Genomic DNA, 24,546 nt, shown 5'->3' with positions numbered 1-24,546 from the left:
ACTAGAGAGAGAGAGAGAGTAGATGGAGATCAAAAGGTCATGGGCTCAACTCTACATTCCACAATGGCATCTAGTAATTAAGAGATGTACGAGGTAATAGAGAATTGAGAAAACTAGGTTTTGAACCCAAGACATATTGTGCTAGTAGTGTAACAACTTACCACTAGGGCAAACTATGATGAAAATGAGAGAATAATACTTTTTCGACATTTCATCTATAATATGATGGATGAACCCATATTGATTTCCATTGATCCGTTTAAAGTCTAATATTACTTTGATCATTAAAAATTTGGCCCAATCAAGCATTTAGTTCCATATGCAATATTGTATCAATTACAAGTTACAGGAATCATACATGAGGTAGGAACTTTTAAAACAAATTGTATCAGCAATGAAGATTCAACAAAAACTGGAATTATGTAAGAAAAATAATAACTGAATAAAGAATAAAAATGATGCATTCAATTAGGTGTCCAAAAAGATAACACAACAGTTCAAATGCACCTCCTATATCCTTGAGAATCTTACATTTATTTATGCATAGCACTAATATAAATAAGGGAAAATTCTCCAAGGCACAACTTTGCAATACTGCTTCCACAAGTCCTGGTATTTTTCATTGCATCTAGCTTCATCTCTCCGTTCTCTCCAAATAAGCAAAGTAAAGAGATAAATTGGATAGAAGTAGGGGATAATGGATCTGCAAATATTCAACAGATAATCATTATCTAAAAGAAAGCCAGAACTTTTCAGATTATTTTGAACCATCATGTATTTACCTTGCCCCACAAGGTAGACTAAAGGAAAAGGCAATAACAATGTCTCCAAGATAGTTGCAGTGCCTTGAAATCCCCCTGCAGATTCAAGCTGTTTAGTTAGCCATAATACTGTCAAACCAGACTGAATTTTTGTCCTCATATTGTCTTCACAAACATTGTTTTAGTTTATATATTAGAAACACTTTAATGTGGATGTCCTCATATTGTCTTCACCAACATTGTTCTAGTTTATATATTAGAAACACTTTAATGCAGATGATAGCATCAGTGTTTGGAGCCGATGACTGTGTTCTTCTGGTTTACCTTCAATTGGTCCTCCAACCTGGCCGGTGTCTGAACAACACATGGTATTTTCAAACATCGGCAATGACATTTCTTAGAAGAATTTCAAGGGGTAAAGCCCCTAACCTGACTTTGTCTGCCACACTATTACAGTTATTTTAATTTTTTGACCTCTCTGTAAATAATGGAAAAAGAATGTGCCGGAATTAAATCCAAGTTCAGGATAACATCACATGTAGCATACCAAAACTAGATTTTGAGCTTGAAGTTTTAATGTACGGTTATAGACAAAACATGTTTTAGGCTTTTGCAATTTTGCTACAATAATGTCAATGTATTTTCACATTTTGCAATGCATCAATTAATGCGGGTTTAGATTCTAGGAACATTGTGACCTCATTCAAGTTCACATTTCTTTGATTTCATTACCTAAAGCTATAGATAAACAGCTTCTATCACTAAGTAGGAGTATCCCATATCGGATGAAAAGATATGATGGGGAGTGCTTCCTGTTTTCTTCTCATTTGAATTTAAATTTTCTAAGTGCTCATGCAATTGTCTTAGCAGCTTAGATCTGGGCTATGTAATAATCATCTACATAAATCAAGGAATTCAAAATATTTTACTTTATAGTTAATATATTTTCAAAGCGTTTTATATATTTTCATTTATACGAAATATCACATTGAATGAAGGCATGTGCTCTACCAAAAGCCCGAAACAAGGAGCTTTCCCCCAATAGTTTTTGGTGGTTGGCCCCATATTAAGGCACTTGAATCCTTTTTAAAAATATGTTTCTGCATATTTGCTCCCCGGAAGATTGCAAACCTATGTAAAGACAAAACAGTTAGACATCTGCATGATATGTCAAAATTAGCTATAATACTGTTCGAATGTGTGGAAGACCACATACCCCAATATAAAAATTACAACATTCAGTGCAGCTGCAATAGCAGTCAATTCCGGCTTGTGTCGCAATAGCCACCAGCCCTTCATTGGTATCTAATATTTTAGTTTCAATACAATAAATTTAATGTTAAACTTATTTTACCATAATCATGACAAACCTGGATACTAAAAGTGAACGGTATCCAGACTAAATCTCCAAATATCAACATGAACCCAAAGTTTTCTGCAATGATATCCCAGCTGCATCGAAACAAAGTTATGAATAAAGAATAACAAGGGAGAAAACTGCAATAAAACAAAATGTAAATTAACCAATTTCAATTACAGTTGCTAAGGAGAATAATCTCCAGAAGATCATATTATGGAGGAAACAAGATTCATCAAGGCATAACGGGAAATAAAATCCATCATGCAGGTATACCCCTATAAGGCTTTCTACCAATGATAAGCAAGAGCGAACGAAGTATGAGCCAGGGTACTATCAAAGCAATCTACCATCAGTCAACCACATAAACCATCTCCAAAATTTCACATGTCATTCCCTGTAGGAACGATCTAACAGCTCACAAGTTGACTCAGAGCGTACACAATTTGAAGGTAATGTTTTGTTCTGTTACATACGTGGATGTCATGAACTCTTCAAACCAGAAATAGTCCAGCAGATAGATCTGCCAAAGAAAGAAAAGTTAAGCATTGCAATAATAAAGATCTTTGACATAAATATCAAATTTGTACTTGTAAATACCATCGAGAAACACTGGTAAAGTATCATTGGTAGACTAAGTGTTCCTTCAATTTGATGTTGTTTTGCTGCAACTGATAGATTTAAGAAAAACCACCCCATCATACCTGACTTAATGGCAAAAAACCTGTGAAAATCATCATTGGCATGAGCATCCATAATTATAGGGTAAATCATCATTAACATGAGTTTCCATAACTGTAGGATCTTTGTTTCATTTTCCAGTTGGGAAAACCGTTCTGTTAACTATAGGTTTCTCAAAAAGTTTACTTATTCTTAAAGATGGGTTTCCTGTACTCTTTATAAATGTCATTCATGTAATCCCTATTTAAGGCTGTGTTTCACACGTCATTATCGGCACCAGACCTACTTTACATACTTGAATAAATAAGAAACAGATAACTGTCCTCAAGCACCTATGAAATTTATGTCATCTCTGCCACAGCTTACTCCACAGACACATTAGCAAGAAGTGAATGACAAGGTCACTGTAAAGATTAGATGACACAATCAATGGAACTGCTACCAGTTATCCCCAAAAAAAATGGAAATTAAGGAGTCTGATGCAAAATATTTCCTATGATGTTAAGGGTGCTCATTATATTCCAAGTAATAACACATATCATGTGCATAATCTTCAACTCAAGAATAATGGCAGAAACAAGCTGAGGAAATATTTCAAGCTCCTGATTATAAACATCTGGAATTGATAAAAACCAAAAAAAGACCATCAACGATTGACCAACATGGAGTAAAGACCCTGAAAGATCTTGTTTATAAGCAATATCATTTGCTTGGTTGGGAACCTTTTCCTGCCAGAAAAAACTTAAAACCACCATTATTATGCACAGGGATGATCTGCATTTAAGATACAACAATATAGATTGGGCTATAGACTGTAGAGTGTAGCTGATAGCACCTAACTAGCCTCCAAAAATATTTCTACATTCAGCATGACATCCAAGATATTTCATGATTGTGGAGATCTTTGAAATCCTGAAAAAAACTTACAAATATGACTAGTTCATAGTAGCCATGGAAGCTATCAAAAGAGTTCCTGACGTTCCAATAAGAATAGAAATGTGAATTCATTCATGTAGGTAAGCTAGTTTTTCATCCAGATTCACCATCAATCATCAATAGCCATCAGTCCAATATATAAGCCTCAGCTCCCTCACTATCCTTTACTTTCCCATTATCTAACAATCTTCTGAATGGATATGGTTACTCAAACTTCTCAATCTGATTTATAATTATCCCCAAATGACTCTCGACCAAGATCACCTGCTCTCATGGTCATGGCTTTGACCAAGGTGTTTTTTTTGTTCAAAATGTCTAGCAATAGCGAGATGACAGGGTAAACTTGAGCACGATCTATATCTTCAATAAATCATTTTACATTTTATGGATAGTAAGACAGGTAAGGTAAACACACATCAAAGATACATTCTTTTCAAACAAAAACTTTTAGCAACAGCTATTATTTCTAGAAAAGCTTGTTATCTAGATAAAATGCATTAGAAATTTTAAAATAACTTCCACGCTCTCGTGCTCGTGGCTTTGGCCAAGTTTTGTGCATTTAACATGTCGAGCAAAGTGACAGGGCATCATTGAGCATGATCTCTGTGTCCTTACTAATAAAATTGATTCAACATTTTGTGGATAATAAGACAGATAAACACATCACATTAAAAAACTTTTGATAATTCATATTATTTCTTTTGAAGCATGTCACGTAAATAAAAGACATTAATACAGAATGGAATGTTTGAACTAACTTCAAGTCAATGGTCAAAAAGGTTGGGTTCAACTGCACGCCGAACCACCTGCAAAACAATAAGAGTACGTTTTGGAGGCAAGGACTAGTTTGAAGAAATATTTAAAAGAATGCTGAAATGTACAAGAACATTTGAGAATCTATCCAATGTACACAACATCGTGTATATAATTGACTCCTCAATTACAATGCACCTCTAGATTTTAGAACAGCACTGACACAAACCCAGATTCTGCCTCTCTTATCCATCTCTTATTTGAATTTTCCCACCCTCTGATCCGACAACAATTGAGGCAGATATCAGACTTCGCCATTGACAGTAGTTCTAATTTCTATTGTCAAATGCATCAGATTTTAGTAAACATATTACTATCCTAAATGGTATGCATTTTAATGCTGATTTGTAGTTTTGTCTGTAAAGACAAATCAAAGCATAATCCCACTTGAAAAACTTATCTAATGGGTAAGATTATATGAAACATAACTATTATCCTAAATACTACCCTAAGATTATATGAACTTTTCTCTGTAATTCCAAAAAAAGGAGAACATGGTGTCTTTGTGGGGTACATGTTACCATCTTTCTTCTTAAAAGAGATGCTTACATAGATTAAATCCATTAAATATTAATTCTAATTCACAAATAAAAGCATGCTCACCAGTCATGAATGACGTTTCCAGTCAAATGAGGTCTTAATGATGCACTTTTGCTTCGGGATACACTACCGGCAATGAATATCAGCAAAGATGCCTGAAATGAAAAAAAGTTCCAGATATCATGGTAATAAATATTAAGATCAGTTATCAACAGTTGCATTTAGGATAACTAGATACAGTAGTATCCAATTCAAACTTCTCAAGCATCGTCATTGCCTCAATGGTAACGGCTACTACAAGAATATTCACAGCACAGCTCATCTCAAGACACATTAATACTTCTCTTAGTTATTATTGTATTATAAAGGAAAGTTGCCAACCACAGTAATACTCAGACCCAGCTCACATCAACACAGACAGTAGATTATTGGGTTTGGACAAGCGCCAACTTCTGAGTTGTTGCTATGTTTGCAAAAGTTCCAGTTCTGTCATGCAGTATAGAGAGCTCAACATTAATAGACAACATAATCTCTATCTATCTAATCACCAGTACATATTCTTCAGCATATTTTTTGTTTTATGCTACTTTATGAACAGGAGTTGAAAGGCTGTTGGCAACATTTTGTGGCCACCGTCCATGAAGCATCATGGTTTGTCGCAAAAACATGTTACCAGAATTACCACTATCTTCCTAGAGGCTTGAACGTCTAGCATTGCATTGGATGACTAACAAATCATGTATGCTCAGTGCTCTTGATTTTCAATATCCTATACTATCAGTGACTACAATCAATAACTTCATCTTTTCTTCTCAGAAGTCTGACACTTATTGTACACAAATAATACAAGTGAGCAACTTTATCACCACCGACCAGCAAATCCTTCATGCCTAGGTTCTCTTCTCAAAGTCTACCTAGTAGCAAATATTCACCCGGATGTAATGAAACAATCTACTCATCGCAGAGCTGCAATGATACCAAACCAATAGCTTGACTGCTCAGTCTTGTCCAGTGGTTCTCTTCAATAAATGCGATCATCCAAGTGACAAAAAGAATTCCAAACATTGGCAAGACAGAACTACAGCAGCAGACAAGATGATACAACCACATACTAAGGAATCAAGTACAATGTGCAGAATATTGTAATAACAAATTTATGCAGAACAAGGAGGAATAACCTTCAGGCAAGGATGCAAATGCATGAATGCAAAATAGGTGGACTCACGCTTACAGGTGATATGCTTACCAAGAAAGAAAGGGTGAGTATAGTGGATAAAAGCTCTCCACCTTTATCTGCTATAACCTGTAGTGAAGACCTGAATTAGTACATGAAAAGCTATGAGAATATGCTTTTAAAAACATAACTTTAGTTTAATTTAAAATTTTCCAAATTGGGCCAAATGATTGTGATCACAGTTTTCCCTTCATTATTTGATTTGTGCACTAATTAAATATCCTTTCTTCTAAACAAAAAGCTGTCTTCAGACCTTCACTAATGCACCTATGCAATGGGATGGTGTTTTCAATCAGCATTTCCGAAAATAGTGGCATACTTCCATTTAATCTTAGATTCCTTAACGAATAAGCTTTGGTCTTTCAAAAGCAGCGGCATCCAAATTTACAAATTAGAAATGCCAAGCAGGAAAAAATCGAGAAAGTCCACAAAAAGTTTTGTTCGTCTATCTCGCTCATGCCTCTTACCGCTGGGTTGAAATATTGCATGTTTGCACCTAATATAAATGCGAGCAGCAGCAGCAAGAGCGATGATAAGCCTGTCAATTATCAAATATACAAGGAACAGGAAGGAAAACACTGACTTGTATAGGTATCTGAATTTAACTTAAATATTACTATACGTGCAATGACTTGAAATATTGAGGTAATACCAAGTGTACTGATCATTAATATGTACTAAAGGATTCAAATGAAATCAGCATGAAGAAGGCTTTGAAAAACGTTATAAAAACAGGTTTATGAAAAACATTATGTTGCAACTAATCAAATACCTACTAGTCAAGATCTTTGGGAGTAATTTTTTGGATGTGACCTGGTGTATATAATTTAATTATTTTTAATTCTAGTTTTTAGTATCTAGAAAAACATCTGGTTTTATGCATAGAAACATAGATAGGGAATTCTGATTTATTAAAGAATTCTGGTTAATCAACCTAAAAAATACACTATCCTCCATGTTTCTGCGTAAAACATCACAATGTACCTTCCATTTCCGTTATCTTTGATGTTAATAGATAGATAATCCGATGATTTTCACACTTACACCATGGAAAAGAAAAATGTATGAAGAAAAAAGGAAAGAAAAAGAAGCACTAACCATTGCACTTGTAATATTTTCTGCTCTTATCTACAAGAATAGATCCTGGAATGATTTGTCCAGGAAGAAGACGATCCAGAAGCGCAAGGACAAAAAAGTAGCAGAGAAGAATAAAAGCCTGGTATTGTGCAGAAACGGGGGGGGGGGGGGGGGGGAGAACATTAAAAGTAATGAATCAAAAGACGGAGAGTGACAGAGAACATTTAACGTCATGAATCAAAAGACATAGAGAGACCAGATTGAAACCAGTGAATCAAGAGAGAGAGAGAGAGAGAGAGAGAGAGAGAGAGAGAGAAAACATGGAAATTCAAGAATAAAAAAACATAGAGAGAGAGCACATTGAAAGTCATGAATCAAAAGACAGACAGACAGAGAGGACATTGAGGTCGTGAATCAAAAGCCAAACAGAGAGAGAGAGAGAGAGAGAGAGAGAGAGAGAGAGAAGAACACTGAAATTCAAGAATCAAAAGACAGACAGAGAGGGAGATGAAGACTTACAGCGGACCATGAAGGTGAGGCAAGAAGCGGGCAACGGTGGGAGAGATCTGCGAGGTAGGAGCTGAACGTCGCCATGGCCGATGGCAGAGAGGTGAAGATTTAATTAAGTATAAGGATTGAAGAACAAGAAAATGCAGAGAGAGAGAGAGAGAGAGAGAGAGAGAGAACAGATTTGTACAATACCCTATTGCTTCTCTGGAGTTACATTTCTCAAATTTGGTAAGTTTTATGAGGGTGTTTGTACAATTTGCCAAAGTTAGAGATGGAGATTGTTTTTCTATTTTTGAGATATTGGGGATTGCGTCATAATTGGAATAATATGCGCAACGCTTTTGTATTCGATGGTAGACATGGAGTGAAAACATATCTATGAAAGTTGAAGGGAGTACTAATATGACAATTTTCTTTATTGGAGCAAGTGGAAATCCTTTCCTCGGTGGAATGTTCGTCTTGTCTATTGGCAATTCAACATGTTCCATTACCCATGTAGTGTAGTGTAGTTAGTGGGTGACCATACTTTATGGTCACGCCCATTGTAAGTAGTGTTTTTTACCCACATTTATTAATATAATTGTGTGTTTTCACCAAAGAGAGAGAGAGAGAGATGAGAAAATTGGGAATAGAACCCACTAGGGTGAGCCCATTTCTCTCATACTTAAGGTATAGTAAAAAAGACAACCTTAGCTTATTATGGGGAGGATAAAGTTTAAACCTTTGGCTCCTTGAACCAAAAAAAAAACCAGTGAAAAAAAAAGGATAACAATATTTTCCCACATAAATATGATGGGCCAAAGTTGTCTTGACAACTAAACCAAATGGCTTTTGCAATTGGGTATCCTCCTCTATCATTATATGTAAAAAAATGTATCATTCGAAATGTGTTAAAGCCACCGGCATTACCCACCAAAGGAAGATGAGATCGTCATATGGGTCCTTCATTACATAGTGCCCTCTCATACTTTGGGTAATGTGTCCTACATTCAATACCTTCACCAATTACCAAACTCTAAATTCGCTCAATTTATGATAGACATAATCTATGTGTGTGTGTGCGTGCATGTGAAATCACACCATATAGTAATAAATAAATGTGTGTAAAAACGCTACAATATTGGAACCACAACTAAGTGGTGTGGTCGCCACATGGGTAACAGGACATTTTGAACCCTTAGTAGGCAAGACGAACACTTTACTGAGGAAAGAATTTCGACTTGTTCCAATAAACAAAAACACAACATTAATACTCCCATCCACTTTCATAGATATGCTTTTAACTCCATGTCAACTATAGTTTATGTTTTCATGGCCATGGGTAAAATACAAGCATGCTCAAGACTCTTACATAAAGAGGTAATTTTCACATGGTTCTCGAGAGGCAAAGAAATAGCTCATTTTCCAGAGATACAAATTTCCAATAGGACTATTGTCAATGAGGTATTTGTTGGTGCCCAAAGAGCACACGAACATGGGAACTACAATAACATAGAATCATGGTTGACAAGTGACTATGCATGGAATACAAATATGAAAACAACGGTGGCTAAAGGGCACATGCACATACAACATAAACAAAGGGAAAAGGTGTATTGGTGCAAATTGAATGGTCAACGAACGTATTAATTGAATAGCAAACCGACAATTTCAAAAACTTGTCATTGTTACCCTTTTGGAAGTGCCATTGATGAGTTCACTCCACACTTTATATTCTTTACGTATGCTCAAATAAGACATGCATGCTCAACATACAAGGAATGTGAAAACCCAACGAATGTACATTACTTTGAAATTACATCATCACATTTAATGTTAGTTTGCATTCAAGAACATATGAATTTTGAATAAAAGAACCTTGAAAGTAGCCATGACACAATAACGCAAACATTTCTAGGATATTGTACGTCACATAAATTTGCAAATGCATATGTACCAAATGATATTCTATACAAGGAAGAAAATCGATATGTACAATCTCTCTACAAAATAAGAGAGAATAAAGAGCGCATTGTACGCGCTCTGTTTTAATCATTGTATGACTACTTGAAAACACTCTTTATAGCATATTCATAAACGTTGCTCCGAATTTGGTCATTACAATCAAACTAGTTGTAGGTTGAAGAAACTACATCTACATTCCAAGATAGATGAGCACAATCTTATTGGTCATTAATATCATTATAGTGAAGTAATGGATTCCATATGCATTACTCATCACAATAGGAAACCAATTGATTCTTCATTTTGACACTTCCTCCAAGCTAACAAAGTTCATTTGTGATTTGGTGGTTTTTCTCATTACATATGAATCCCACTAAGCTTAAGTTGTTTGCTTCAAAAGGAATACGCATATCTTACAAGCTAAATATGTGATGTGGCCATTTTTGCTGATTTTATGCCACAAGCCACTTGCTGAGTTTCTAATGGAAAATATACATGTCCTTATCTTTATGGGAAGCTTAATCTATCTTATTGGTTGCCTAATGATTCCGAATACATAGACAATATTGAATCTTTGCTCCATGTTTTCTCCAGAACAAAATCCACTAAAAATATCAGCAATATGAGTTTAAAAACTCAGACAGGATATGTTAATATGGAACTTAAATGGGAGAAGTGACAAGAAGCCCCAAACCATCAGAACACTTTGTCACCCTTTTTATTAGAAATTGTATGCCCAAAATAGTGGAGTCGTAAAAATCAAACCAGTTCTAACTTCTTTTTTACATACGATTTCTTTTGTTTATCATACCGGCCTCGAAAAATCATTATATATTTTTGGTCTGAATACCAAAAGCAGACTATTAAGGTGTGTACAAATGATGATGACAACCAATCAGGAGGCCCACAGTAATATTGTAATATATAGGTAAAAAGTGAAGGTGCAAAGCCCATAAAGAACCCGAATTAACGTGAAATTGCTTTTTCGGAGTGGCCTTTCCTTATACACTTGCTCTTTAGGAAACACAATAATGAACGAATGAACGTGCTCTACCTCGTTCTTATTGTTTCATTGCTAAAGATGACATCTGGATTCCTTATATGAGGGTTCAAAGCTGCCAGATCCCGCCACTTTTGCCCAGATCCATTCACTCGTGCTGATATACTCCAAAGTGTCTCACCAGGTTTTACTTTAGTTTGTGCTGGCGCAGTACCACCTTTAGACTTTAGAAGTGAATGTTGTTTTGAAGATGATTTTGTCATCCCTTGTGCAAGCAACCAACGAGATCCCGATTGAATTTGCTTTTGACTACCCCAGCTTTTCTTTTGAATCTCACTTCCTTTCCCAGCCTTCACCTCATTATCATCACCTTCTATTGATTTCAACCCAGACATGTGAACGCCCATGAGTTTAAATTGTGGCATATCTTCTTTCATAAACGAACCTTTTGCTTTCCCTTTCACTTCATCATCACCATCACCATCACCATCACCACCATCACCATCTTCTTGTTCATTATTACCCTTCACTGATACTCTTCTTCCAATTCGCGGTTTAGGGGGTACCATAACTCTTTCAGCTTGAATAAGTGCCATCATGGGTGCTCCCACAGGTTCAAAGTTACGAAGAGGATCTCTCAGTTGAACAAGCATGGCAATCATAAGAGTGTTCCCCATTATACCTCCCTTCTTCGCATAAGCTCTTTTACCATCGTTCCCATCCCAGTCTCGTTGAAATGCATTATGAGCAGCTAAAATGGCCAAACTCTTTTCTTTTGTGTCGTTATCACCTTCCAATACTCCTTTATCGAGCTTTGCCCATTCGTCTAAAGTTATTGCCATAGAAAGTGGACCACTATTCTTTGTTTCCAAAGATAAATCATCCCCTCTTTGCAAGCTTTTGAAATGCAAGCCAGCCACACCATCGGACAAACTGATGCTATCTTTGTCTTCTCTTCTCTTTGTGTCATCGAGAATGCCCCAAGCAGCTGCATCTAAATAGGAAGGTGCATCCTCTTCGGGCATATCAGCTTGTATTTTTAATCCATCAATAGCAAGCGATTCAATATTTTCCATCGCAAGCGGTGCTAGATCTTCAAGCGACACATAGTCATCATAACCTCCAACTAACTTGTCCTTTGACTGATTGTTTGAGGGAGTTTTTCTTGATCCAGCCCTATCAACTCCCATTTCACTTTGGATCCCCATAAAGGATGAATTCTGATTCCTGTGACAAAAAAATCATTCAGATCCAAACTGCTATTAGTATACTGCCTCGATGACTGTTCAAAAAGAAATTGTCTGTTCCATTTATATTTCTTTGTCTTCTCAAAGAACTATATATGGAAAGGCATTTAGGAATTAATGAAAACGAATACTTTTTTCTTCACCTATTTCCATGTTGAAGACGACTTTGATCCACGTGATCCTCAAGGATGTTCATTGCAATAGTTTCATTTGTTAACATACCAGTTATATCCTGTAGAGGCATGGCAGCCATAGCTTGTTTTCCAAGGGTTTCCATACCAAATGAAGCCAAATGCCTCAAAATTTCTACAGTAGTGGTGCCCATTGTAGAAGGCACAACAACCGGTTTGGAAGCTTGCATTACCAATGAGCCACCACCACTGGTTTTATTCTTAGAAAAAAGAGAAGGGCTCATAGATCTTAACGATCCACCATCTTTCAAGTTCAACACCGGACCGAGACCATTTCCAAGGGGAGGTGGAATGGGCAAGTGTGGACCCAACATTGAACTGCTTCTATTTGGCTTTGGAGGAGAGTTTTGAAAAGCTTTCTCACTTAAACCCCACTCTCTCATCAAAGCTTGTGTTTCTTCATCCTCTAAGGCTTTTGCTCGAGATTTGCTCTTCATGCTTTGAGCTGCCTTTTGAAGCTCTAATTCGGCAGCTTCCATAATAGATGCCAATTGCATGTCTCCATCGGATTCCCAATTCTCATGAAGTTCATTTTCATATGGAATGATATCATTTTCTTGCCTTATAGTAGTTGTATCTTCATTTGCAAAAAGGTCTATGCATTGCCTCAGCAATCTTTCTCGGGGAGAGTCTGGCTCACCTTCAGAATTTGAATTACCTGACCCAAACCCAATATCCAACATGTCTAAGAATTCTCCAGCCACTAACTCTATTTCATCATCAAACTCTGTCTCCATTTCGTGTTCTGGCTTTCTTTCCTTATTCAATTCTTCTCCGATTCCTACTCCTTCAATCTCTTCGGATTCGTTATTCCATTCTTCGGTTCCATGATTCACTAGCACTTCATGCTTAAATGTACTTTCCATTTGTGCAAAAGTACGCTCAATTTGTGCAAATGTACCCTGAATTTGTTCGGTTTGACTATCTTGTGGAAGGCCTCTAGATGAAGGAAACTCACCTGGTCCACTCCCTACTACTTTCACATCAGTAACTTGACTCTCTTTTAATTCTTCGGTCCATTCTTCATACCCACACATGATTAAAACTTCATGACTAGAAGTATTTTGGATTTCATTAAAAGCACTTTCAATCTTTTCAGTCTGATCATCTTGTAGAGTAAAATCATCTAATTCATTGTCTTTTAAAGAAGATTGAGTGCATTCTTCTTCAAGGCCTGAATTACCACTCTTCTCTCCCAATAATTCAAAGGAAGTAATTGAATCTTGAGGTAAACTTTGTTTAGACTCAAGAGAATCATTGATGGCATTGGTGAGAAAGCCATCATTGATAAGAACAGAATTCTTAGTGAGAACACTATCATTGCCAAGAACACCTTCGTTGGTAAGACCATCACCATCACCATAATTATCCTCATTGGCCTCCGAGGATTCATAATGGAGCAAATCATAGTTAAAAGTGACATCCAAATAGCTAGACTTCGCTTTACCTGAGAGCTGAAAGCTTGTACTCCAACCACTACCATGCCGGACATTCGGATCATCAATATCCTCTTCAGGAAGAAGTCTACTCAAATCAACATGATGTTGACCTAGCTCTAACCCATCCACATCAAGGGCGATGACTGAGATAGTGAAAAGCTTGGATTCATACTTGATGGCAGCATGGTCAAGCCTGTTTGCACACTCAGGCATCGTATCTCGTGTCCCAAAAACGATGCATCTTTGACGAAGCGTTTCATCGAACTCCACAGAGCCTCGAATAATACGAGAAGGCATGGTCTGGAGGCCTTCTTCTTTTCTCTTCCAATGAATGGTAAGGCGAAGGCCATTCATAGAGTTAGGGAGACCATGGATGGCTTTCACATGGAGAGAAAAAAGCACATGAAAACACATTCTTTGGGTAGTATTGGGTGGTGGTGGTGGTGGTGGTGGTGGTGTCATCGGAGTGGGAACTGGTGAGGAAGCCCTGAATGGTCTCCAATTCCAAAAGCCTTTTCTTTGTTGTTGGGTCTCTTTTTGTTGATGTTGGGTAGTCTCCTTCTGAACAGGGGAGGGTTTTTTAAGTAAAGCAGAATTATATTGATTCTCTCTCAGAGATGATGATGGAGATTGCCATAGTTTGGATCGATCCGACGACAGTTTTTCGGATCCTTTCTGAGGAGGATTCAGCCGAGGATGGAGAGATCTCGGGGAGGAGGAGGAGGAGGAACCACGTGGGGGGAGAGGGGCAGTCCCACCCGGACCATTGCTATGCGAAACACCTTGAGCAGCAGCACCTGTGGGGCCGAGAGTGTTGTTTCCTGCCGCCATTCCTGGACCTGCGCGAGCTGGTGGGTCTTTCCTGCTGCTACCAAGATAGCGATGTTCTGAAGGTTTCATGGACTTGCTGTGACTGGTATTCTTGGGAGGAGGCATCTCAGGAAAGGGCAAAAGATCGATGGGAAGAGAGAATCAAGAAGAAATTCTTCGCTTTCTGATGGTATACCCGATGTGGGTTTCTGATTTCTGATGTGGGTTTGTGTCGCAAAACACAGAGCGGAAGACAGGAGAATGAATCGAAGAGGAAGTAAATGCAGAGGACGAAGGAGACAAAGAGAGAGACATAGAGAGAGAGAGAGAGAGAGAGAGAGAGATTCTCTAGCTCTTCTATATTTGGCCTACTTCCAAAACTGGCCTCACAATTACTTGAATTTATACAATTGGCCCTCGCCCCCCCCCCCCCCACTTAGAACACAAACAAACATGTTCTAACTAAATATAGAAGAACCCTTTCATAATTGGGCTTACCCATCCTTCCAAACTGGTTCACTATCTTGAACCCGTTGGTCAAATATTGATTTTGCAATTCCTTGCTCTATTATCGTAAATCGGTTAGGCCGATCTGTCAAAACGACCAGGCCCTTAACATAACCTAGCGACTGGTAACAATCGGCAACGGTTCGTTTTGAACCAAACTGAACTACGAACCCATGACTTAATGATTAAAACGGTTCTATGCAGTTTGGTTCCAGTTCAGGTTTTTGTAAACGGTTCTGTTCAATTTGGAGATTTACTAGATCGGTTTGAGCCTTTATCGGTTTAACAATATTCGGTTTATTAATGGTTTGAATGGTTTGAGGGTTTATGATTGACACTTGATCATTTTCTTAAATATTTTTTTTAGCATTTTAAGCCTAATTTTGATATTTTAAGAAAAATCTTTAAAATTTGAAAAACCAATATTTTTAAAATTAAAATGTGAAAATTTGAATTTTGACCTAACTTAAAAACCAAAACCGAATCGCAAAACTGCGGTTTTAATGGTTTAATAGTTTTAAGATTTGAAAGTCTCTAAAACCATTTGGTTCGAGCTTGGATTTTTTGTAATGGTTTGGTTCCATTTAAGTTTCAGTTTTTTTAAACGGTTCGGTTTTAAATGGTTTGATTTTGATACTTTCAAACCGAACTGAATTGTTGCCAATTGCGAGTTGCTAGTTCATAGCCATGTCCCTCAAATCTTTTACCTGCAAAAGAAAACAATTCATCTAACGTTTGATGAAACTATGCTAAGACGTGTTAAACAAAACTTCGCTAACATGAGATTTGTTCGGTTTAGAAACTTTCTTGTTTCGCGACCCTTGCTCAATGAATGCAAGGAGTCTATAACCATCGTAGTGTCAACATTCTTGAACATGGATAGGTTCTATCTATATAAATTTCATAGGTTGATATAGAAATGAGTATGAAATTTTTACCAATTTAAATAACGAATACCAAAATTTGGAAAATCATGTAAGAATGGAACCAATGGAACCTCCAAAAGGATACTCTCTCATTGGTGTGGTAAGTTATTGAAGGGCTAGGCATTATCTTTTGATTTTAAATAATTTAGGGTTACTTTTGAGAGAAAAAAATTCAACTTGTTTGGTTCTGAAATCTTATTATTATTTATTTCCACCATGCGCGAATATAGGGCATATAAGGTATGAAACTCTCAAGGTGCCAAAGTTCATCATATTGTTGCAAATGGTGCCATCTATATGAGAAGATACACGGGACCCTTGAAGTTGATGGGGTGGGGTGGGGTCTGAATCAATCCTTAGCATTGATCAAAGAGGAGCCCAAGGTTTCCTAGTATATTTATATGTATATACATATACCATGCACTTCAATATTTTAGTTCACAATTCATTCATTTATTTGGAAATAAGAGGCAAAAAATTGTGCTCTGCATGCAATGCCTTGTTTCCTTAAATTGGTCTTCATGCCTTGATTTGCATTGCTAATCACACAGTGACCCTAAAAGTTGCGATTTAGTTTCTATCACATCTCAATACAAATGTCCTAATACTAGATTTTGTTTTTTATAAGAGTCAAACTAGGACTAGAAAATTTAATGAGAGAGAGCCACATATATGGTGAGAAGGACGTTTCTAAGTCCTCTAAAGGCTAGAAACATGACTTGTGGGAGCCAAAATAGCATCATAAGAGAATCTCCTTTGTTCATATGTTGGTGTGTATGGCGTGCAAAATTTGTATCGTAATTGATCGTGTAAAGCATTGTTGAAATTACTCTGACTATTGCTCCACATCCTTGATCTCCTCATTAGGGCACAATGTGCAAGTATGGTTTGCTCTAGGTAGTTTTCTAGTGTTAAATGACATTGAGCAATAATATATTTTTGGGTGCATCTTGTCATAGTATCCCAACAAGTTAAGTCTATGAGAGAGAGAGAGAGAGATTCTACATCTAACAGATCTTATAAACAAGACAAGTTGCATGATCTCCTTGCATACGATTGTCTATTGTGCAATTGAACCATCATTTATATGTGTCTCAACATCATCATTGAAGGTTGTTTACATATACGTATGTAATGTTTAGGTACTATACATTTTTTCCCTATGTAATCGCACTTAGCACATTACAACAAAAATATACGTGTAGTACATAATCATCGCAAAGAAAACTCCAAACATTAATATCATACACATTAAAAAAGGGCCCAACATGTATACGTAAACTTCAAAATGATTACAAAATCGTCGTAAACAAATATTTCTTTCTTTCTTTATGTCCTTACAATTGGATTCGATTTCCACGTTATAGCTATAGCCTATAGGTTTTAAGCTTTGAGAAGTAGGAGTTGAATATTGAACTTAAAGTTGAAGTTGAACATGTAAAATTTCTGGTTGACAACTTTGTTGCATTCTTGATTGATGTTAGAGTTGAAGAATTTGATGCATTGCCTTACTTTCAACGGTTTGTATTAGCTACAAATGTTATGGAGCTAACGCTTTGCTCTTTAATTCCTAAATGTGTTGGTTGCAAATTGACTTATATTATAGAGCCAGAGTGAAGCTACTTGATGACATTATTGTAGAGATTAAAGGATCTTGTTATTATTAGGCAGGCCATATTTGGTATTAGTTTTTGCGAGAAAATGATATTTGATCACAAGTCTTAAATACCATTGTTGAAGTGAAGCATAAATAGCTTAAATGGACTTTGTCGAGTATAATGTGACCTATTATTTGCATTGTTAACTCAATTGTATTGCAATTATTTACGCATCAATTTTGTTTTAGTAAATAGACCGAAGTATTTAACAAATACAAAAACATAGTTAAAGTAAGTTTAGCTAGGGAAGTACTAATTAATACACTACCATATTTGACAACTATGCACCATTTTTAATCTATACCATGCAACTAAATCACTCCACCATCAAATCATAAATCCCCTAAACCATGCATTAGCTTTTGATTAATAATCCCTTTGTTTTAGAAATGTTGTGAATAAGAGAGAAAATCTCAATACCAAAGTTATACCTTATGTATTAGCTTCTAATATTGATTAGCAATCACTGTAGTAACCTAGAATTAATGGTTCCATTTAAAATGAAGATAATTTGCTCAAAATAATGTGCTAATAATTATGGCACCTTTGAATGTGGAGCAATCGTTGAGTGATCAATGGATGATAATACAAGCAAGGTCCTGGATAATAATGATATATTCAAGATTGAAGGCTTCCATTATCATAATGATGGTGGATAACCTGTACCACATTTGTTACATTGACAAATGGTTTGCTCATATTGATATTTCTCAATCTCATTCTATATTATCGACTTCAGCTTTCTCGTGCCATGCTCTCACAATTTGTATACCTCTACTTAGTTTTATTTTGAGGCATTACAACACCAATACATTTTGTTTTATCGGATTGTTTTTTTTTTGTTATCATACCTTTTAAATAATTTTTGCTTTGTCTGACACATTCGACGAACCTAATAAATAAGTTTGGTTCAGCATTTTCTCTTGGCCAGTCCATGTTTCCCGAATCATTTCTCTTTTGCCCTCACCATTGTTTTAGATGTCACATTTCAATTGACTTAACTGATTAAATAGATTCTTTCTTATTATTATACTTGAAGCACTCTCACATCAAGACATCATGCGTGCTACTTCATTTCCAAATAGTGTGTGGTTAATCATTCAAACAAATTTGTTACCAACTCTAAAATGATAGATTATAGGGGCTTATAGCTGTTCTATAACAAGGCTCTTTCAATCAAGGGATCTGGTTGCTTTCAAACTGTTTTTTTTCTTTAGCATTAGCCACTAAGAACTACAATTCCCGGATGAAGTTCTTAATATTCTCAGTTTGCTCTTCTAACAACACTTGCAAAACCGATGTTACGTTGTGCTAAAATTTGGAGCATATCGTACCTGATGAAAACACTACAAAGCAGCATGATGTAGTTATACAAAAGAAAAAAGGACATTATGTATAAAATGTATATGTCAAGGAACAAGGGAGCGAAAAAGACCTTGGGGAGAGCTGGTACAGCATGCTCGTCGTTCATCAACATGCTCTACATCTAATCCAAGCATCCATGACCCTACTGACACATCTTCATGTGCATAGGTATGCAGAAAATCTCTATCAACAAGTAAGCAAAACATATAAGAAAAAGATGGCAGCCTTGAAATGTCAAAACTAGAAATACAAATTGCTAGGCCAGGGCCTACCGGTTAATGTAAATGTACTGAGCAAGTGCCCTTGAAAGAATATATAGATGGCCACTCGTATGCCGGAAGTATCTATATGTAAAAGAGGAGCAGAGACAAAGAAGCATATTTGAATCACTTTGTCATTGAGAAAAGAAACTGAACCATATATTTATGTTTCTAAATCAAATATAGCTTACGATTTGCCATCACCAAACTTCCACCATTCTTTTTCATACCACCGCTGGCCTCTGGAAAAAGAGAAGTCACATTAGGATGTGCAGAGGATTATGCATTATCCATCATAAAAATTGATCCATTGCAAGATCATATTAAGTTCCATGGATAGAAAAAATGCAAAAGTAGGAAAACACCACATACGCCTCTATTATAACATCTCCTGACTTCATACATCCGGCATATATTCTTGGCCTGTCCACATAACTTGTAAGTAACTTCTTAAGTTCATCTGCAATGCCAGCAAGCTAGAAAGCTCAAATCTAGTTTCTCTATTTCAAGCAGTGAGATATTGAATCATAAGTAAATGATTGACTGAGACATACCAATATTTACAAGTACATCATCATCAACCTTCATGTAAAAATCAGCATCCCATGTCTCTACAGCTACACTGAAAAAGTTTTTTGCTTTGGTTGCTAATTCCTCAGGTACCTCAACATGTTCTTCCTATAAATAAACGTTAAAAAATATGCAAACATACATTATTCATTTTCTTATGGGAATATAGACATCGTGTTTTCCGCCTACATGCAGTACAACATCAAATTACTATGGATAAAGTTTTTCTTTTTCCACACTTCTTAGCTTTAACTTCTCTTATTTATTTAGACGAAAATATCATGATGAATCACTGTTGAAATATGCCACAAGTCGGCAAGTTTGAAAGAGGTGGAGAGTGTTGTAAATGTAATTGATATGTGGGTATGAAGGACGCAACATGAAAGACCAATTTCTCGAATCCTTTGAAGTTCATGACTTTATTGTTAAATCTTGAGGTCATTGATGGATTGGAGTTCATGATACGTTTCTCTCTATGTATGTAGTATGTAAAATTATGTGTTGGATATATCGAATGGCATTCATATTATATTTTTGATGAGCTGCATAGTTAATCTGAACTAACACATAATCTTTCTTACTGATGTTTGAATGATTTATTCGACACAACTTACAAGTACAAGGAAATCCTTAGTTTCCTGATTCTCCGAGTCTATTCGCCGATCAGAACTATCCCCTTTATTTGCACTACAAGTCAGAAATTTACAAATTAAACATTTTTTGCATTACTGAATCATATCATATATTATTTCATGCTGTTCTAGTAGTATCATATAGCTAACCTCCTTCCCACCACAAATCGAACCACAATTCCGTTCTCTTTCTCAAGTTTCTTTAACGATTCACCTGCAATATACAGTGTTCATAGAACAACATCACAAGTCAAAACTTACATCAAGCCCAGAATACCAAATATCATGATACCCATAAAACATTGTTATCCTGTTACGTCTTTTTAGTACAAAAGACAAAAATATACCTATAATCCAACTTGCAAGTAGATCAAAGAAAATACTCCTTCACATGATCCATGTGAATCCTCCCATTTAGAAAATGTGACAACCCTATAGAAGGCCCTCAAATCAATATATAGATCTCTCCTAGAAAATCTAAGAGACCTGAAGTCTGGGGAACCCTGAAGGCTGCTAATTATGGAAGATTTGTGTTTGAGCCCTTCATGACTCTATGAGAGGATATGGAAATACAAGAGAAAAAATCTGGAAAGCTAAACGTGCATTAAGAGATTTTTTGTGCGCTTTACAATGAGAGATCTTATATACGTTCACATTGATGGAAATCCATAGGTTCAGTTACAATATAAAAGACACAGGATATGCTAAAAAGTATAGTCTAATCAAATATTTGGTGTGGCTTATCCCCATGAGACTTCCCTAACTTTGGGGTTTGCCAAGAGTCTTGTCCATGTATAAAAACTAAGTTTTTATAGTCCATAGTTTTCTGCTGTTGTTTTTCGTGGTTGTGATCCAATTGCCTGTTCAGTCTCATGAGGCGTGAAGTTAAAACATGTGCAAGTCTCATAGCAGAATCTAGTGATTCATATATCAAAGAGATCAATCTAAATGGTACCTCTATGAGTAGGATTTTTCAGAGCATAAACTAAGTGTATGCTAACCCAATAGGCCCCCACATTGGAGACAAAATAATTCTGCAGTCTATGAGATTCTCCACAAATATAATGAAGATATTGAAATTGCAACAAATAATGTTATATACACCAAACTATTCCTCCCCAACATCTATAGTAGGAATCCAGAATGTCTGACTATCCTTGCAGCAGTTTCCTGTACTTGGGGACTGCAAGACTTTTATGATAAATGTTGTTCATGAGGAGATTTGATAGAGCTTCCCTCAGCTCCTATACAATGATAGCTCTACCTCACCTAAAGTTTGCTCCATTTAGGCCTCTTCTGTTCCATGCACAAGTCTAATTGTGTTATGGAAGTATTCTAATTGATCACTATGGTGTATTCATTGCATCACCTCTTTACTTTCATTGCTCCTATATGATAATGCCCCTCATTTTCCTAGAGTGGGCACCATTTAGGCCTCCAGTGTTGTTCCCCTGGAGATTTGCTAGAGCTTCCCTGTGTTGGGTATAAAAGTTCAAGACCTCTGCATTTGTACATTTATAAAGGCCCTTTCACAGTATTGCTCAACTATGAGATTCTACTACATATTCGGGTCAGTTAAGTGTGAACTGGCTCAAATGGCCTAAAATCATATGCTATTAAAAATATATACAATTGCCCCTAAAACATATTCTTTTTGGGGCTCCAAAAACCTTTGTGTATCTTTTCCATCTCCTTCTCTGTTTTCACTGAATCACAAACATTTTTTGGGTCCTGTTACTCCTCAAAATCCACCATCACACACATGGTACCAAAACAAACCTCTTGGCATTCTTCTTTGACCCTGTAGCTCCCATACAATGATACGTCTACCTCACCTAGAATGGGCTCCATTTGGGCCTCTAGTGTTCCATAAGGCCAGTCTCATGGTGTGATGGAAGCATTCCAAGAGATCACCATGGTGTCTCCATAGCATCACCTCTTTTCTTCTTTCTAGCAATTCATGATTACCCCTTAAGGTATAGAAATATCATTGATGAAGTGGTAATATTTGAAGGCTGTCTCGAAATGCTAAAAATATCAAAAGGGCTCATTGACAAATCTTGGTTACCCTAGCAACTCTATATACACATAGGCCCAGGGAGTATAATCTTTCCCCTATAAACAGGAGTAACCTCTAAATCTTACATAATCGATAGATATACCCTATGTAGGTGTGGCATCTTTCTTAAACAGTGCTTCTTCTCTATACCAAGCAAATCTACAACCACACATCCAGATGTCAAAGTTCTCTATGGGATAACATTACATTGTCCAAGGATGCTGAATATTCAATGTGCTAGAGGATCTTACAGGCATGCATCAGGGGTAAGAAAATATATGAAGGGATGAAAGGATGGCCAATGAGGTGTCAATCTCACCAATGGCTCATACAAGGTGGAATCATATAAGACTCTAGCTCAGGTTATATTTATCGTGAACATGAGGTGGACATTACTTAGCCAGTGTCTGGGAATCTTTTCGTACTCACATGTACTGGATCAGATAAGAAACTGTTTCACTGATATCTGACTGATTGACTCTTATAGATGCCATTATCTACAGGAATTCAAGCTCCACCAGAATTTAAATTACATTCCGTTCGTTTTACATAGTCAATGGAAAATATGACATCCCATAATTTCAAATTTGAGCTTACGCACGTGCATATGAAAGAGACTTTTTTAAGGAGGTGCAATGAGTTAAAGAGTTAAACCTGTTGGCAGCCATTTGTTCCGAATCACATCTCTCTTTCGGCGGTTTGCAAACTCTGTATTGATGCCAATAACAGCCAGAAGTGGGCTTCTTGATGTATTATTGCCGTTGCTTAAGCTTATCCATTTCCTCATGAATCCCTGACTTTTAGCAGAAGCTAATTCTACCTCCAATTCAGCCAATCTTCTTTCTGCATCTCTGGCCAGGCACAAACACTAGCTAAGATTCAAGTATACTCTTATCCGCATCCACAATCATATTGACATAATACATGCTGCAACAACACACTTGCATCCCAGGATTTGAAGCTTATCCTCTACCGTAACAGGCTTATTTCCCTGAAAAAGAAGACAGATCTAAATAATGGGCAAAATTTGAAACAACAACCCTTATTTCTGTTGAAAAGAAGCAAGTTCTGATTGTGAGCAGTTGTAGAAACAATGGAAATTCATTACCATTCCCTTGCTTTTATCCAACATATTCATCATTGTGACCCGCTTCTCAGCATCCTGCCATAATCTGCTTAAATAATAATTAAGGGAGAGTCTTAACAACCAACCATCTCATGTACACCTCCTACTCATGTAGCTAACATGCATTAATTCATAGGAAATTAAAGAAGATAAAGACTAAATTGTGACCCGCTTCTCAGCATCCTGCCATAATCTGTTTAAATAATAATTAAGGGAGAGTCTTAACAACCATCTCATGTACACCTCCTACTCATGTAGCTAACATGCATTAATACATAATTAAGGAAATTAAAGAAGATAAAGACTAAAGGATTACCATCCTACCCAATCAATGCCCTCCACTGAGGTCATCACATCTACGGGTAGAGGTCCCTGGCATCATATGAAGAATAGTGCACTAAGAAATATGGGAAGAGATATAGTGAATGGAAGAAAAAGACTTACACAGAGATCTGGACCTTTATAACCCTAGACACTCGGAACTCTGGATAGACAATGCTGTGTCCAGATTCATGTTAATGGACCTATCCCTATCCTTAATTTGGCATATTAATGATACATTTCTGCATATGCTTGTAACATGAATCATTCAAAAGCACATACAATGTTTATGTTGGAGGGAGAATGTGCACGTCTAGACAAAGATATTGAGGCTCAAGGTGGACCTTGATTTGGATCCTAATCGCATACTAAATTTCTAGTATGTGACATGTGTGTTCATAGCAAGAAATCATATTCAATAATAGAAAAATGCATATGTTGCATGGACAACTTTCCTACTGACAATGAAGTTGGCCATAATGCTTCAGTTTTCTGATCGGCTTACCTCAACTCTTGGTTGACTCCACCCCTAATCACATACTAGATGTCTCTTCATGCTTTTGCTCGTAACTTCTGCCTCTC

General features: G+C 36.6%; 3 protein-coding genes across 3 annotated transcripts; all 3 read right to left on the bottom strand.

The window, feature by feature from the left end:
• Nucleotides 1–395: 395 nt before the first annotated feature.
• Nucleotides 396–8,039, bottom strand: LOC147848652 (delta(14)-sterol reductase-like). The gene is made up of 13 exons (XM_087338258.1): nt 7,919–8,039; nt 7,421–7,538; nt 6,790–6,860; nt 6,335–6,391; nt 5,152–5,243; nt 4,494–4,541; nt 2,719–2,842; nt 2,595–2,641; nt 2,132–2,213; nt 1,978–2,054; nt 1,773–1,892; nt 783–857; nt 396–703 (listed from the first exon to the last, which is right to left on the bottom strand). The coding sequence occupies exons 1-13, from the start codon at nt 7,991–7,993 to the stop codon at nt 550–552; spliced, it is 1,140 nt and encodes a 379-aa protein (XP_087194384.1). The 5' UTR covers nt 7,994–8,039; the 3' UTR covers nt 396–549.
• Nucleotides 8,040–10,467: 2,428 nt separating this feature from the next.
• On the bottom strand, nt 10,468–14,666 carry LOC147848651 (protein PLASTID MOVEMENT IMPAIRED 1-RELATED 1-like). Its single transcript, XM_087338254.1, has 2 exons — nt 12,244–14,666; nt 10,468–12,080 (listed from the first exon to the last, which is right to left on the bottom strand). The coding sequence occupies exons 1-2, from the start codon at nt 14,664–14,666 to the stop codon at nt 10,904–10,906; spliced, it is 3,600 nt and encodes a 1,199-aa protein (XP_087194380.1). The 3' UTR covers nt 10,468–10,903.
• A 4,039-nt stretch (nt 14,667–18,705) lies between these two features.
• Nucleotides 18,706–24,456, bottom strand: LOC147848650 (hydroxyproline O-galactosyltransferase HPGT1-like; the record flags this gene model as incomplete). Its single annotated transcript, XM_087338253.1, has 12 exons — nt 18,706–18,977; nt 19,067–19,179; nt 19,269–19,340; nt 19,448–19,498; nt 19,629–19,716; nt 19,811–19,934; nt 20,441–20,513; nt 20,609–20,672; nt 23,172–23,368; nt 23,459–23,508; nt 23,626–23,689; nt 24,428–24,456. Coding segments are annotated over 12 exons (960 nt in total), but the record flags the coding sequence as incomplete, so codon positions are not given.
• Between the last annotated feature and the right edge of the window lie 90 nt (nt 24,457–24,546).

Source organism: Azolla caroliniana, unplaced genomic scaffold (genome assembly GCF_043228905.1).
Source record: "Azolla caroliniana isolate FFs.n. ecotype wild unplaced genomic scaffold, voAzoCaro1.0.p SCAF_276, whole genome shotgun sequence".
Classification (NCBI taxonomy): Eukaryota; Viridiplantae; Streptophyta; class Polypodiopsida; order Salviniales; family Salviniaceae; genus Azolla; species Azolla caroliniana.
This window is presented reverse-complemented; position numbering and strand designations above follow the sequence as displayed.

Bases quoted from the DNA above. Each gene is read 5' to 3' on its own strand.
- LOC147848652 (XM_087338258.1), bottom strand. From the start codon at position 7,993: ATGGCGACGTTCAGCTCCTACCTCGCAGATCTCTCCCACCGTTGCCCG. The intron at 2,214-2,594 runs GTATGTAACAGA...GTTTCGATGCAG, and splicing joins GAAGAGTTCATGACATCCAC to CTGGGATATCATTGCAGAAA. The intron at 858-1,772 runs GTAGAGCACATG...TTGAATCTGCAG, and splicing joins CTCCTTGTTTCGGGCTTTTG to GGGGATTTCAAGGCACTGCA.
- LOC147848651 (XM_087338254.1), bottom strand. From the start codon at position 14,666: ATGCCTCCTCCCAAGAATACCAGTCACAGCAAGTCCATGAAACCTTCA. The intron at 12,081-12,243 runs GTGAAGAAAAAA...TTTTTGTCACAG, and splicing joins CGTCTTCAACATGGAAATAG to GAATCAGAATTCATCCTTTA.